General features: G+C 52.2%; 1 protein-coding gene across 1 annotated transcript in view; it reads right to left on the reverse strand.

The window, feature by feature from the left end:
- VWF (von Willebrand factor) overlaps positions 1-15302 on the reverse strand; it is a 136293-nt gene that overhangs the window by 3267 nt on the left and 117724 nt on the right. Inside the window, exons 44-50 of the mRNA XM_060024146.1 lie at positions 12753-12863; positions 10191-10371; positions 9190-9230; positions 8588-8704; positions 4621-4719; positions 3801-3929; positions 3232-3271 (exon numbers count right to left, since the gene is read on the reverse strand). Coding sequence (XP_059880129.1) covers positions 3232-3271; positions 3801-3929; positions 4621-4719; positions 8588-8704; positions 9190-9230; positions 10191-10371; positions 12753-12863 — 718 coding nt within the window. The remainder of the gene's footprint in view (positions 1-3231; positions 3272-3800; positions 3930-4620; positions 4720-8587; positions 8705-9189; positions 9231-10190; positions 10372-12752; positions 12864-15302) is intronic.

Below are 15302 nucleotides of genomic sequence, written 5' to 3' on the forward strand. Positions count from 1 at the left end.
AAGCAATCTTGAGAACGAAAAACGGAGCTGGAGGAATCAGGCTCCTGGACTTCAGACTATACTACAAAGCTACAGTAATCAAGACAGTATGGTACTGGCATAAGAACAGAAATATAGATCGATGGAACAAAATGGAAATCCCAGAGATAAACCCATACACACATGGTCACCTTATCTTTGATAAAGGAGGAAAGAATATGCAATGGAGAAAAGACAGCCTCTCTTCAATAAGTGGTGCTGGGAGAACTGGACAGCTACATGTAAAAGAATGAAATTAGAACACTTCCTAACACCATACACAAAAATAAACTCAAAATGGATTAAACACCTAAATGTAAGGCCAGACACTATAAAACTCTTAGAGGAAAGCATAGGCAGAACACTCTATGATATAAATCACAGCAAGATCCTTTTTGACCCACCTCCTAGAGAAATGGAAATAAAAGCAAAAATAAACAACTGGAACCTAATGAAACGTAAAAGCTTTTGCACAACAAAGGAAACCATAAACAAGACAAAAAGACAACTCTCAGAATGGGAGAAAATATTTGCAAAGGAAGCAACTGACAAAGGATTAATCTCCAAAATTTACAAGCAGCTCATGCAGCTCAATATCAAAAAAACAAACAACCCAATCCAAAAATGGGCAGAAGACCTAAATAGACATTTCTCCAAAGAAGATATACAGATGGCCAAGAAGCACATGAAAAGCTGCTCAACATCACTAATTATTAGAGAAATGAAAATCAAAACTACAATGAGGTATCACCTCACACTTGTTAGAATGGGCATCATCAGAAAATCTACAACAACAAATGCTGGAGAGGGTGTGGAGAAAAGGGAACCCTCTTGCACTGTTGGTGGGAATGTAAATTGATACAGCCACTATGGAGAACAGTATGGAGGTTCCTTAAAAAAGTAAAAATAGAACTACCATATGACCCAGCAATCCCACTACTGGGCATATACCCTGAGAAAACCATAATTCAAAAAAAGTCATGTACCACAATGTTCACTGCAGCACTATTTACAATAGCCAGGACATGGAAGCAACCTAAGTGTCCATCTACAGATGAATGGATAGAGAAGATGTGGCACATATATATACAATGGAATATTACTCAGCCATAAAAAGAAACAAAATTGAGTTATTTGTAATGAGGTGGATGGACCTAGAGTCTGTCATACAGAGTGAAGTCAGTCAGAAATAGAAAAACAAATACTGTATGCTAACACATATATAGAGAGAGAGAATCTAAAAAAAAGAAAAAAGGTTCTGATGAACATAGGGGCAGGACAGGAATAAAGATGCAGACGTAGAGAATGGACTTGAGGACACGGGGAGGGGGAAGGCTAATCTGGGACGAAGTGAGAGAGTAGTGTTGACATATATACACTACTAAATGTAAAATAGATAGCTAGTGGGAAGCAGCAGCATAGCACAGGGAGATCAGCTCGGTGCTTTGTGACCACCTAGAGGGGTGGGAAAGGGAGGGTGGGAGGGAGACGCAAGAGGGAGGGGATATGGGGATATATGTATACGTATAGCTGATTCACTTTGTTATACAGCAGAAACTAACACAACATTGTAAAGCAACTGTATTCCAATAAAGATGTCAAAAATAATAAGATAAAAACCATAATGATCAGAGCAATCCTCCTGCGCTTATAACAATATCCAGAAGCTGACGGGCAATGAGGTAGCTAAGAAATACAATTAATCTCTATCCATCCCTGCAAATGTCATTGTCTCTGTGGGAGCTGATCGTAGGAGCCCTTATGGAATCTTCCCTTTGGGTATAGCTACCTCTGGGTCGCTAGCATGGGTCTCCTTATGTACAGGGGTTAAAAGCATTCAGATCTGAACCTCTCCTTGGCCCACTGATAATCTAAGATTTAATGCCACCTCATTATTGCCCGTCCCAACACTGGGAGTTTTCCATTCCTGGATGGCTCCAAATCTAAATCAACTTTAGCCACCTAATAGTTGGGCTCCCAGCTCCCAAATAATGTCATTTTAAAGTGAAAGGCTGCCAACCACATTAAGAGGGTGAAAAAGGAAAACACATTGAGCCCAACACACTATATTCTTTTGCTGTAGATTTAAATCCCTGAGCCTGGCTTCTTTTCCTTATGGAAGGTCCCCACCTCTTGAAAGCACAGACCAACACAGGCCCCTTTTGGCCTCGCTGCTAGTTTTGAAGATAACAGCCTCGGCGCAATTCCATGTGCAGCACGCCTAGAGAGAATGCATCTCCTCTGATGGTTTCCTGACCACATTCTTCAACCATGCAGACAAGAACCATAGAAAAAGATGCTTTCAGAGTGTGTTTTCCGCAATCTGCAACTTGGTTACAGCAACTACAGGGACTGTCAGAGTGAACCGTCAAGAAAAGAATGAATGACTGAACGCTGAAGATATTCGTGTTTTTACTCTTCCTTTCTCTACCCAAAAATAAACATGGGAACGTGGGCCCGTGAACCCAAAAACTAACTGAACTAAAAGACAAAGAATATTAGTCCAGGCAAGTAATTCTACATTCAGAGAATACAGCACTAACACTGGGATTCTGAAAGGTACTTGTGCTCATGGAAACAAGAACGCAAGAACATGTGGTGAGATGCTGTCTGGTGGGCAGGCTTGAGCTCCGTCTCCAAAGCTGCAGCCGTAACTATTGGGACCAACCAGTACAACACAACTGCAAGGTCAAGAGGAGCTGAGAGTGAAGCAGACGAGGTTAATAAAACTGAGACCAGCCTCATAAACCCTCGAGAAGGCTGTGTTCACTGCAGCCCCACAGCCAGCTGCTGGTTTCCCTTTCTCTCTGGGAGAGCTGCACGACACCCAAAGATTAGAGGCATACTGAATGTCCGCTCTGTCGAGATCATGAATCAAGGTGCCTGTCTTCAGGAGTTCTGGTGGCAGAGGGAAGACATTCTCTCATGATAGGACTACTATGACCAACCCAAGGCTCTGCAAGGGGAAAGGCAGGTAAGAGGCTAGTGACTGCCAGGAGTTTGGAAGGAAGGAGGAAGAGTGTGCCTCACAGGCATCTTGAAAGGGGGCTTGAGCAGGGGGCAGTCCAAGGACACGCAGGGTGGGGTGGAAGTGCCCTGCAGAATTGAACACAGTGACTGCAATATCTTTCTAGAAGAAAGTTCATCGCAAAGAACAGTCCCTGGACTTCTCCTGATGGATTTCAAGGGACAAGCTATTGGTAAGGTACTTACATGTGTCACAGCATGTGTCTGGAATTTTCATGATTTTCCCCTAAGAAAACAGCAAAGTCCCAGATTAGGCACAAATAGTACATAGTGGACACTTTCAGTCACTCCAGGCCAAGTCCTCCTCTGGACTCACAGTCCTGAGCTTCAGTCCCCAGAAATGAACGGGTTTTCCCATCACAGATGTGAATAGACTGACCACCCCACCTGGCCAGGCCGAAATGATTCTGATTATTCTGAATTCCCTTCCAGTTGAGTCACCAGGATCATCATTCCCAGGGGAGGCTGGAAATCAGTTTGCTCTCTCACCATCCCAATCAAGGATCACAGATCCAGTCTCCCTCAAAGGAAGGTGTTTTCTTAAAGCATATGGTACAGTTGAGAGAGTTTTGTCCCTGCATCAGGCTTTGATTTTGTAATTTCGTTGATTTTTAAACTAGGTCAGGGTTCTCCTTGGACACTGGGAATCACGTGTCCAACAGCAGAGCTGGACCACTGTTCAGAAGAACCCTCTTCTGAGAGTCGAAGATGGAGACAGTCAAGAGGAAAGCAGGGCCTGAGCCCCAGCTACTCACCCCCTCGGCCAGACACTTGTGTCCATTGAAGGGCGGGCAGCTCGTGACCCTCTTCTCCCAGATGAGCTCGCCTCTCTTGTTGACCCTGCAGAAGTGACTGTCACAGCCGTCCTGGAGAGTCTCGTCGCGCTGGAAGGAAAGGGGGGAGGTGGGCAGAGCAAATCTGAAGACGGTGTTTGGGGTCCAAAGCCACTTCAAGCCATGACCTTGACTCCTTGGAGTTGTTGAGACAAGGTAGGGGACCTTAGAACAAGACCGAGGCAGTGTGTGCAAAGTCTCCACACCCAGAACCCAGAACGGAGGTGGAGTCCAGTTTTACGGCTTGTTAACTGGGAATGGGGCTGCATAAATGTAGGGCATCCCTAACTCTACTGACCACTTAACAGCTTAAAGAATTAAGACACAGCAAAGGGAAACTGGCCCTGGCCCATCAGTAGCTGAACTAGAGGTGAGCCAGGCGCCCCCTGCCAGCCCCACCAGCCCACTCTGGCTTTCACAGAGCCCAGTCTGTGTCACCCTGATTGCCTGGCCAGTCTCATAGACCATCAAGGCTGGAGAAAATCTTAAAGATCAACTCACTCCCAGTCACGGGGCCCTACACCAACTTCTGTCACAGAGAGTGACAAATTAGCCAAATCTAAGAGAGAATTCTGTACTTCCTAAAGGTTACCCATCTTTCCCTCATGAAATCAGAACTAGGTACAAAAGGAAGTCAATATTGACCCAAACTCAGTCCCTCTTCCTTGAAGAAAATATCCCCAAATAGGAAACCAGACGGTGGTCGTAGGGAGACCCCTGAGTTTAAGTTGCCCACACACACCTTCAGCATCATGATCTGTCCCCCTCGTAGCTGAATGGTGCAAGCCATAGGCAGGCATCTCCCGCAGCACTGGCCCTGCATCTTCTCTTCCTCGTAACCCTGTGTAACCAGGAGAAAAAGCAGCCTTAGTTTCAACCTCCCCCTAAGATCCCGATCGAAAGTAGGCCAAATGGTAAATGGTTTCATTAAGCAGCTGTTCAAACTAGAAATCTGGGGGTCATCCTTGTGTTCTCTCTTTTTCTTACCCCCCCTGCCCCCTCATCACCAGATCTTGCCAAAAACTGCATCTTGAGCTCATCCACAGCTTGTCGTGCCAGGGTCCTCTGTCATCACCTGATCCAAGAAATCATCACCCACCGCTGGACTCTGTCACGGTAGTAACTGTCTTCCTACCTCTGTTCCTACCAACCCAGCAGCTTCCCAGAAGACGGATTTCACTGTTTCACAAAAACGCCCCCCAATCTGGGAGACAACATAGGGCGGCCAACGTTTTACTCTGCGAAGTATTTTAAACCATGTTAACAAAGCCAAAAAGTGATCATCAGCTGTCTCGTCACTGCGTTAAAATTAAAGCTCTTTTAACTCTCCCCACCATGCCACAAAAAAAAAAAAGAACTACATCTAGAAAAGTTTTGTTTTTGCTTTTGTTTGGTTGGTTGGTTGGTTTTTTCAGGCAATGCTCTATTAGGGTCCCTGCTGCAGCAAGGGGCAGTGAGAACAAGTAACAGGTGCCCATGCTGGCTCGGTCCCAGAACACGGACAAGCTGGCTCCTCATATGGGGTGAAGGTAGGGGTGTTTAAAAGAATAAATTTAGTTCTGTGAAGACCAGCTATGGTGTCATTCTTTTTTTCATTTTGCTACATTTAGTAATGACTTAGAGATTCATTCCTTGGGGTCCTGAGGTTTTTCTACTATGAATCTCTAGCAGGTAGGTTTGGAGTCCCGGACAGAACACCTGGTCCTCTCACACTGCTCCCTTGCTCACTGCACTCCGACTGACAGCTCATAACCAGCTGGGGAGGTTAGGAGTCTATGCGCATCCACTGAACTCATCAGGGAAGCCGCAGAGAGAGAGCCCAGGCCACACACACACTCAAAGGACACTGCTGACATTTGAGGCCATCAGGTCACGTTTCACCGGTGAGCTTCAACTGTGTTTTCAAAAACGCACAGTTCCTGGCAGGTGTGGACCGAGGTGGATGGGAGAGGAAGAAAGAGATGGGAAAAACATCATGAATGTATGTGAGCGGTTGCAGTCAGAAAGAGGAAATAAAATGAGGCGTAAATCAGGCACGATTTCACGGGAGCGTGGATTGGGGCATTTTTTAGTGAGTGTTAGAAGAAGACACTAGGAAATGCCCTCCACTCAGCAGGCCCAAGGAGAAGAACGTGCCCAAAATCTTTACAAGAGAAGTGAGGGGTGGGGGACAAATGGAGGAGGGGTCTGCAAAGTGAAGGGATGGGGCGGTGGACGCACACTCCACACCCCAGAGAGGCAGAGGGCACGGTGAAGCGAAGAACAGGGAAAGGTGGTAGGCTCTGTGGGAGAAGAAGGGACAGGAGAAAGTGGAGGAGGGCGGAAGGTGAGAGGAAGGGCGATGATTTCAGAGGTGCTGTGGGGCCGGGGGAAGAGGGACGGGAGGACAGGGAACACGGCAGAAACCACTGGAAGGACGCAACAGAGAGAACGGACCCCGCAAGGCAAGAACACAGCTGCACTGGTGACAGGCCTGTCTGAGCCCTGCTGGCGGGGTACTCACCGCACAGCTGCCAGACGGACACGGAGGGCCGTGCTGACCAGACTTTGGCCGGAGCATCCAATCAGGAGCCGCCAGGTGCCCAGCCAGCCACAGGCTCACTCACTCAGGTCTGAGCAGCCAACTAGCCCTGCTCCCCCTGTCCAGCGATGCCCCCCAAACTCTCCTCACAGGTGTCTCCCGGCCCTTTTCATAAACTACATCGGCTGCTCAAGGACCCCAGTCTTATCTCCCCGCTGCCCTTTTCTAACTCTTGCTTAAATGCCAGTCTGTCCCTGTGCCCCCTCCTGGGGGGGGTCATCGCTCAATGTCAGCCCATGGTCATGCTCCTCTGGGAGGCCTTCTCAAGGTTCCTGGTCAGTGTCACCTCTCTTCCTCAAGCCTTCCTTTGTCTCTACCACCCAGCAGCACAGACCGGCTTCTGGGCTCCTTTTAGGTAAAAGCGTCGTCTCCCCTGAAGGAGACACAGGCCCCACGTCTCTGATGATGCTAAGAGTTCCATCTGACATCGGCAGTTCAAACAGACACAGACCAGCCTACGCTTGACCCACCACAGCTCCCCACCTGCAGGAGGCCACACGGAGGCCCTTCATGGCAGAGGAACGTGACAAGACCAGGTAAGCTGAGCTAGAATGGGGGCATCTGAGGCAGAGCTCAGCAAAGGCTGAGAGATACACAGCAGGGCTAATCTCAAGGATCTCAAGAGGGAGGAGATCCCTGGGGAGACAGCGGAATTTTGGAGGCGAGGAGGAGGAGTACACAGACCAAAAGGGGCCGTGAATTTAAAAATATTTAGAAACCTAAGTCTGGACTGGTTTCTAAAGCTGGATTTCTATGGACGCAGAGGAAGTGGCCGTGCCACCCTCTGACCACCAGAGGGCGCAGGTAGAGAGTTAGTGGGCTCGTCCCCCCGCCTCCCCAGAACTCTCTCCTTCAGGACAGCTTAGCGTGGACCGCTTCCTGCATCCACTGTAGTTCCATGGACATCCAGTTAAAGGGATGCCAAAGACTCCAGACAGCATCATTCCATCCCATATTCAAGCCCAGATGTATGTAGGGGAGTTATCTCACACACACACTCACACACACACACACACACACACACACACACGCCTGCATCCGAAACCCTGAAACAACTGGGATTTTAAATTTAAAAAAAGCAAAAAGGCGTACTTCACTGGCTTCTTTCTAATTGAGGCGGGAATGTTCTCCTTGAGCCATTCTATCAGAAGTTGCTGTGTCTCCTACGGACCCCTTCACTCCCCTCGTAAATATGCTATTAAGCCCCTGCTTGGAGCTTCACACGGTGCCAGTGCCAGGAAGGGCACAGGTGCAGAACACTCCCCGACCTCAAGAGCGCCGACCACCAGCAGCTTGTCCTAACCTTGTCCCTAACCCACGCGTCACCCCTCCCCTCTGGCCGCTGTGCCGCGCCACTCCTCCCCGACCCCGCCCAGAACCCGCCCGCTGCCCCACCATCTGAAAGAGCAATGACTGTATTCTGTGCATCTAGCTCACAAGAAACTCATCTGACCAACCCTAGTTTCTAAGACAGCAGGAGCCCCAAATGCAGAAGGCAGTTTGCGGAGGAAAGCAAGGCATCCTGCAGAGCGTTGGGTCCAGCTCTGCGAGGTGGGGCTAAGAGTCACGATAAGAATAGTGAAGTGCACGCTTTCCTCTACCCAACTAGAAATGATGATTCCACTTCCCAGAACCCACCCTCAGAGGTGTTCTGAGCAAACACAGTCATCGTGACCTGGCAGGGTGAACTATTAAAACGCGATGTCCAATAATAAAAGTGTATGTTGAGGCAGAGCCCCTTCAAAGAATGTTGCATAGAACCCTGCACATAGCAAGTGTCTGATAAATAACTGTGGACTGACTAGTCACTGATAAATATTTGTTGACTAATTTTTAATGTTTTCAAAGAACAGTAGTATGTTGCTTAAAAAGAATACAGAATTGTAAATATGGTATCATAAGCCTTGCAAATACAGGAAGAAAATGTTTAAGTTTCCAAAACTAAATTATAATTATATCTGAGAAATGCAATTTGGGTAGGTGACTTTTATTCTCTTCCTTACCGTTGTCAAATATGTCCATAATCAGAAAATCACGAAAGCTTTTATTTAACGAGCCCAGTGAGGGCCCATTGCTTGGGTCCCACAAGTACCCAGTCCACCCCCAGGCCCCCATGAGCCTCTCTCACCAGCGGGCAGTCCTCGCAGGTGGTCTGCCTGCACTCCAGCTTGAATCCGGAGATGACCCCCGCCTGGACGGTGCAGAGGCAGGTGGTACACAGGTCAACCATCAGACTCCTCCCGGGCTGGAACCAAAGGGACCAGGGTCAGGCCTCCTGGCACCCGGAACCCCCGACCCTCCACTGCCCTCAGTCCCGTGAGCTGTCTGCCTTGGGCATGGGGGCCCGGCTGCCCAAAGCTGCCAGGATCCATCACCCTGATTCTCCTCCTGTCCCGAGAGGTCTGCTCCCTCCCTTCCCCACCCCACCTCAAGGATGGCATGGTAAGAGTGAGGGCTTTCCCAGCAGAGAGGGAGCTGGGGCAGAGGGAGCGGGACAGATTGAAGCATGCACAGAAGAAACGCTCGAGTGCCTGGGGCTGGGATGTGAGCGCCCGGGCCCCAGAGAGGTAGGGGTTCCACTCCAGGATGCCTGGGAAGCCCTGGAGGAAAGGAAAGTGTGGGTGGGGCAGGCCCCCCTGGCTCCTTTCACTTGCACTTTAGAGTGACACCCTTCCCACAGCACCCCATCCCTGCCCCCCAGGCGCCCTGGAGGAGGAGGTGGCAGCTTACCCCGATGATGGTGCCGTTGAGCACACAGGCCTGCACGGGCTCTGGGGAGAGACAGGCACAGGGCATGAGTGTGCGGAGCACAGCTGGTGAAGGCCCACGACCCAGCTGCTCCTCCCAGGCTGGGCCTCCCTGCTCCACCTGCCGGTCCTTCTCCCCACCCAGCGCCAGGCGCTGTGGGTCCTCCTGCCGGAGCCCACGTGGCCACAGTGGCCCCAGACCTGCTGAGGAAGGGCAGCTACCTGCTGCCCACCACCCAGCCCGCAGGGAGAAGGTCCCTGGAGTCCTCGAGGGGAGGGCACTTGTTTAAGTGATTCACACCCAAGGGGTGAGTGGGAGGATGTTTGGGCTTGTCAAAGAAAGACATTCTACTCCGGAAACTTTAAGCGCCGAGATAAAATCACACACAGAGCTCAGGACGCGGTGGCGAGAGCTGTTCGCTGCTGCTGCTGCTGCTGCCGTCGGTTGTTTGGCTGGTTGGTTGGTTGGCTGGTGGGTGGGTTAGTTGGTTGCTTGGTTGGTTTGTTTATTTGGTTGGTTGGTTGGTTGATTGTGTGGTTTGTTGGTTAGTTGGTTGACTGGTTGGTTGATTGGTTTGTTTGTTGATGTGGTTGGTTGGTTGGTTGGTGGGGTTAGGGGATGGGCAGTCGGAATACCTTTTCCAGCCGAATGACTGAGAAGAAGTCTCTAGAATTAGAGAAACCTGGGTCCAAGCCCAGTTCTACCACTCACTAACTCACAAGAGCAAAGGGAGGTATAATGGTACCCACCTCATGGGATTGTCATAAGGATGACATGAGACAGGGTACAAAACCAGCGCTGACACAGTGACGACCCTCAGGAAATTGTCCCATTTCCCTCATCTTACTTGCTCTCTCCCCGAAGTGTTAGCAACTGATGGAGAGATTTGATCCTCCCCGTTTCCCTGAGCTGCTCAAAAGGCAAGGATTCGGGGGCCTTAGAGGAGAGAGAGGCTTGAAGGCGGGCTTGGTAGCACATCTTACCGCAGTGACAGGTGGGGCAACAGTCCGAGGTCTGACAGCTCAGCTGGAAGCCCGAGGGGCAGGTGGGGACGTCCAGTTGGGGGCAGGAGACATTCCTCTGTTGCACGAAGACCTCCTCCTTGACTCGGACACACTCGTAGATGAGGCAGGGGTCCTCGGGAGAGGCCCAGTGAGAGCCAACCTGTGGTCGGAGCACCCAAGTTGGTCAGGGGGCCAAGGTCCCGCTGGGAGTGGGCGGCCCCCTCAGGAGCTGGTGTGGGTCCTGGAGGTGAGCCCGGCTCAACGGCTAAGCCCTGCCCACAGGGTGAGGCGCACAGAGGGAGGGACAGCTCATCCGGGTCCTTCAGTGAGTCTGGGTCAGAGTCACCCTGACCAAGATCCTAGCTCAGAGCCCCGTGTGCTCCCAAGACAGAGTCTTGAGCCACCGGAGGAAGCACCTGGGGACACCTAAGGATGCTCTCTCCACCCTTGGCTCGGCTGGGAGCTGAGTGTCCAGGAACGGCTGCATGGAGAGACAGTGGAGGGGAGATGCGGAGGGAAACTCAGCCCAGCACCCAACCTCGTGCTGCTTCCCTCTGGTACAGGGAGCCGGTGAGAGCCGGGGATGCCGGTGTCTGACCCTTGGCTCTGAAATCTGTCCTGAGCTCCCAGGCTGCACACGGGTGGCCTGTCCCCAAGGGCACCACAGTCAAGGACCACTGAGTGTCCAGAACATGGTTCAGAAAGTCCCTGCGGAGGTTCTGCCGGGACAACACGTGACCGTGAGCACGGTCTGTGTGGTCCAGCTCCCAGACACGCAAGCGGGGGCACCCGGCCTGCCCACTCCAGGCCCAGCCACGTCTCTTGGCCCCTGTTGCCTCTCTTCTCTTTCCAGAAGAGAAGCAGAAAGTACCACACACTGCGGCCTCTCTCCTGACCCCCCTGACTCCCCCCGACCAAAGCTCCCCGCTGCGGGCCACGCCCCACTCCGACCACGTACCCGCCAAACTATGGGTGCATCAAGAGGACCTGTCCCTACCAACCTGCTGGGCCCCCAGAGCCACTGCCGACACGCAAGTCTTGTAGGTAAGATGGAGACTTGAATTGGGAAGGGAAACTCTTTTGTGAACACTGATGCGGGTCAGGGCTGAGGGAGCCCTGGAGGCAGATGAGAGACCAGAGGCGGGTGGGGAGCGGGGGGGAGCAGTGAAGAGGATGCTGAGCCTCAAAGGGACCAGCAGGGCTTCCTGGTGGCTCAGTGGTTGGGAGTCCGCCTGCCGATGCAGGGGACACGGGTTCGTGCCCCGGTCCGGGAAGATCCCACATGCCACGGAGCGGCTAGGCCTGTGAGCCATGGCCGCTGAGCCTGTGCGTCCGCAACAGGAGAGGCCACAACAGTGAGAGGCCCGCATACCGCAAAAAAAAAACAAAAAAGGGACCAGCTGTCAACCCCAACCAGGATGGAGTAGCCTCTGGCCCTGGGGAGGAGGTGCAAAGCCAGCCTGATCCTAGGATGGATTGGGGAAAAAAGAGGTTAAAAGCATGGAGAGGAGGGACACAGCAGGGAAATCCACAGGTAACCAGAATTAGAAGAGGGAGGTGGGAACCCTTGTGGGAAACTCAGTCTGTCACCACCAAGGAGGAGGAGACTGGTGGGCCAGGGTAGGAGGTGAGCAGGTGAGCACGTTCAGGGCAGGACAGGTAACCCTTTGCCCTCCTTCTAAACAGAGTGCGTTTTGGTCTCGCTGGAGGACTCAGAAGGGGAAGGTCCCTAGGTGCACCTCACCCCCTCCCAGCATCCACGTCCTGAGGATTCCAGGGCTTAGCACCCGTCCACTTCATCCTTATCCATCAGAGTTAAAGGACTGGTAGCATCCTAGCATGTGGGCTACGACTGGCTGCCGGGGAGGGATCCTCTGTGCTTCAGAAAATGGCTTTATGAGCCCAGAGTCAAAGTGAGCGCCTCTGGGCCACGAAGGAGAAGCGACCCTGCTCTGTGTCAGGGGAGGGGATCTGGGGGTGGGGGCTGGGCAGGAGAAGACAAGGGTGGGGAGACGGGGGCTGCCAACACGCCCAGGGGCTAAGCCAGAGCTGCAGAAGGGGGCTCGGGGGCCCTGGGAACAGAAATGTAGTTTGCTTCTCTGGGTTACATATTTCTCCAACAGAAACCAGTGAAAAGGTCAGAGGACGCCGCCTGGGCCGGTGTGGCAGGGTGCCAGGCCCACGACACGGCCCTGCACCACCCATCCGCAGAAGCAGGTCCTCAGCTTCACAGGTTAAACAGGAGAACATGACCCCCACCCGCAGGCGTTCACAGAACTCAGAGGGAGGGAACTGGGCTTCTCCCAAAATCCACACAACGGGAAGTCTGGGGCAACTTTAACTAGTTCCCCGGGAGCAAGGTGATCCCAGCTGACATCTGGATAAACCAACAGCCGCATTAAACTCTCTGTGGGGAAAGCAAAAGGCAGGGAATGAGCTTCTACTTTACGGACGGAACCAAGGGCAGCACTGGACCCCAGATGGACGACCAGGCTGGTGAGGCCCCCGCTCTCCTTCCTACCCGCCCTGGCCCAGACCTACACTCTTCCAGGAGGACTGCGAGTCTCCCCGAGGGGAGCCGGTCACCACCTCGCAGGCAGATGGCAGGCACGTTCCACAGCACTCGCCTTCGTGGAGAACGTAAGTGAAGCCCTGAAAACACACAAGGGGTGGAGCGTCAGGACAGGCCGGCAGCAAAGACAGGTGTTCTGGTCCACTCGGCAGGTGTACGGAGCCCTGGGGCTTGCAGAGGCACAGCTGGACCGGATGTTTTCATCTCTGCCCTCCACCAGCCCCTCGATCACGCTAAGTGGTCAGGAAGCGTCACCCACTGAGTCACTATGGGTCTTACACCAGTCGAAGAGACACAAGCCTGCCCTCTGCAAACTTCCACTTAAGAAGAGCCAGTCCATGGGAGTATTAAAGATGCTCAGAGCTCACTCAGAAGCAGCCGCTGCCCTGATGTTCATCACAGCCCAAATCTAGGGTCCCTCACTGACTGGGGGAGAACATTCCAGAAGCCTTGAGTCCCGGCTCTGCCCTAACAGGGCTAATTACCTATACAACATGAGTGCCTTGACTCCAGGACCTCTCAGCGATGTGCAGAGCTGGGCTTCCCCAGGTCGTCACTTGACATTTACCTAGTAGTTTATGGGGCACAGTGAGACGAGACCCACTTTCCCCAGAAAGCCTGCCAGGGAGGCCAGCATCCTGCAAGTCTGAAGTCTGCCAGCCTATCCCCCCTCTTGGAGGTCCTCCAATCTGGCCAAAGCATCGGGAACTTGGATTGAAATCCTCCAATGAAAACTCTGAAGCGACGTACAAAGAACAGACAAAACGATGACATGTGAGGCTGTCCCAGGGGCCGAGGGGCAAGAACCAGGGCCTGTGCAGCATCTCGGAGAGAAGGGCGAACTGCAGCCGCAGCCGTTCGGGATGGGGGGGGTACCACACTCGCTCTGCTCCCCAAGAGCGCTCACAAGCAGGGCCCAGTCAGAGGACGCACTCAACACTCGGTATCATCCCAGGTGGTGCCTCTCCCGGGGGAACACGAGGACCCCAGAGACCTGGCTCAACTTTGTAGCATCTCCACGGGACCTACTTACACCCCGACCTGCGTCACAGCGGTGCCCAGTGAGCTGCCCTCAGTCCTTGATCAGCGGAGAGCTAGTTAGTTATCGTGCACCTATGATGTACTAGGTGCTTTGGAGGCGCCAACAAATTAGGATACACTCGACACGCCCTCCGCCACGCCCTCCGCCACGCCCTCCGCCACGCCCTCCGCTACAAGGCAGGATACTCAAAATGGCACAAAAGAAACAGACACGAGGGAGCCTGGAACAGAGACATCGATGCCTTAGGGATCTAGAGTCACCCTTGGGCACCCCCTCGGGGTGCTGAGTGGTCTGGATTTGTGCATACTCTATGTTTCCTGCTGCCTCCACCACGGGCAAATACACTGCGGGTTATGGGTGACCCAGGCTGGACGCCTGGTTCCCACAGCCCTACCTGCTTCTCGTGCTCAGGTGCTCCCGGCCACGCCTCCAGGTTCTGGGGCTGCCGACTTTGCAAGATTCCCCTCCACAGTTTCCTCCTGCACAACCAGGGCTCATCCTGTATTTTCATCTCTGTTTCTTTTCCCGTACTCCTCCAAACCCTCTAGCTTATATCTGTCCAAAACAGACATCTCAGACCTTTCTCCCTACCCTCTTCTCTATCCTGTTTTCACTGGTTTCCCAATTAAGAGTGGAACTGAGTAGGTCTGATATCCACCCAAGCTGGAAACAGATGCCACTGGAAAATAACTTCCTCACTGATTTAACCGCACAATTGCCACAGCTGAGACGGAGGTGGAGGCCTGGAGCGCTGGCCCCTGTCTCTTGGCCGGGTCGTCCTGGCCCTTACAACACCCGTGTGGCCAGCTGTACCAGCCTAGCAGCAGGGGCCCCGGCCTGGGAGTCAGGACACGCACGTGTCTGCTGGCTTCAGACGAGCCTCAGTGTAGTGGCCAATGGGAAGAACAGCCCTGCCTCTTCTTCCTTCTGGAAGGGTATCACGAGGATGAATAAAACATAATGGCTTGCATTCAGTCGCTCAGAACACGGTTCCTGAAGCTACAATTTAGTCTGACTCCGGGGTCTAAGGGTCATAAGCCTTCAAAGAAAAACTCCTCTGAGGTTTATACAAAAGAGCAGGAATTCCTCTCGCTGTCAACGCAGAAGCAAGGCCATAGTACACCTATGAAACTCTTTGGGACACCAGCAACGCCCTTTGCTTATCTTACATCACGTTTCTGATGTGAGCGTAGAGGATTAATTATGGTGATGGTAGGGGAAAGCGTATTTCTGCAGACAGTGGCTTATAAAGGAAGAATCAGAGGGTGATGGTGGTAGTGTTCTTTTTTCTTTTTTCTTTTCTTTTTTTTTTTTTTTTGTCACAGCCTAGACAGCAAATGAATCCAGGTAAGTGAGCCTAAATGCCTCTGGAGTCTGACCAGAGCTGATCCTCTCCTCTACGAAGAATGAAGCCTGAGGCCGTTCACTAAAGCTCCCACTTCAACACACAATACAGACCAAAGCCCAGCCTCCCCTC

This window comes from Delphinus delphis, chromosome 11, assembly GCF_949987515.2.
Source record: "Delphinus delphis chromosome 11, mDelDel1.2, whole genome shotgun sequence".
Classification (NCBI taxonomy): domain Eukaryota; kingdom Metazoa; phylum Chordata; class Mammalia; order Artiodactyla; family Delphinidae; genus Delphinus; species Delphinus delphis.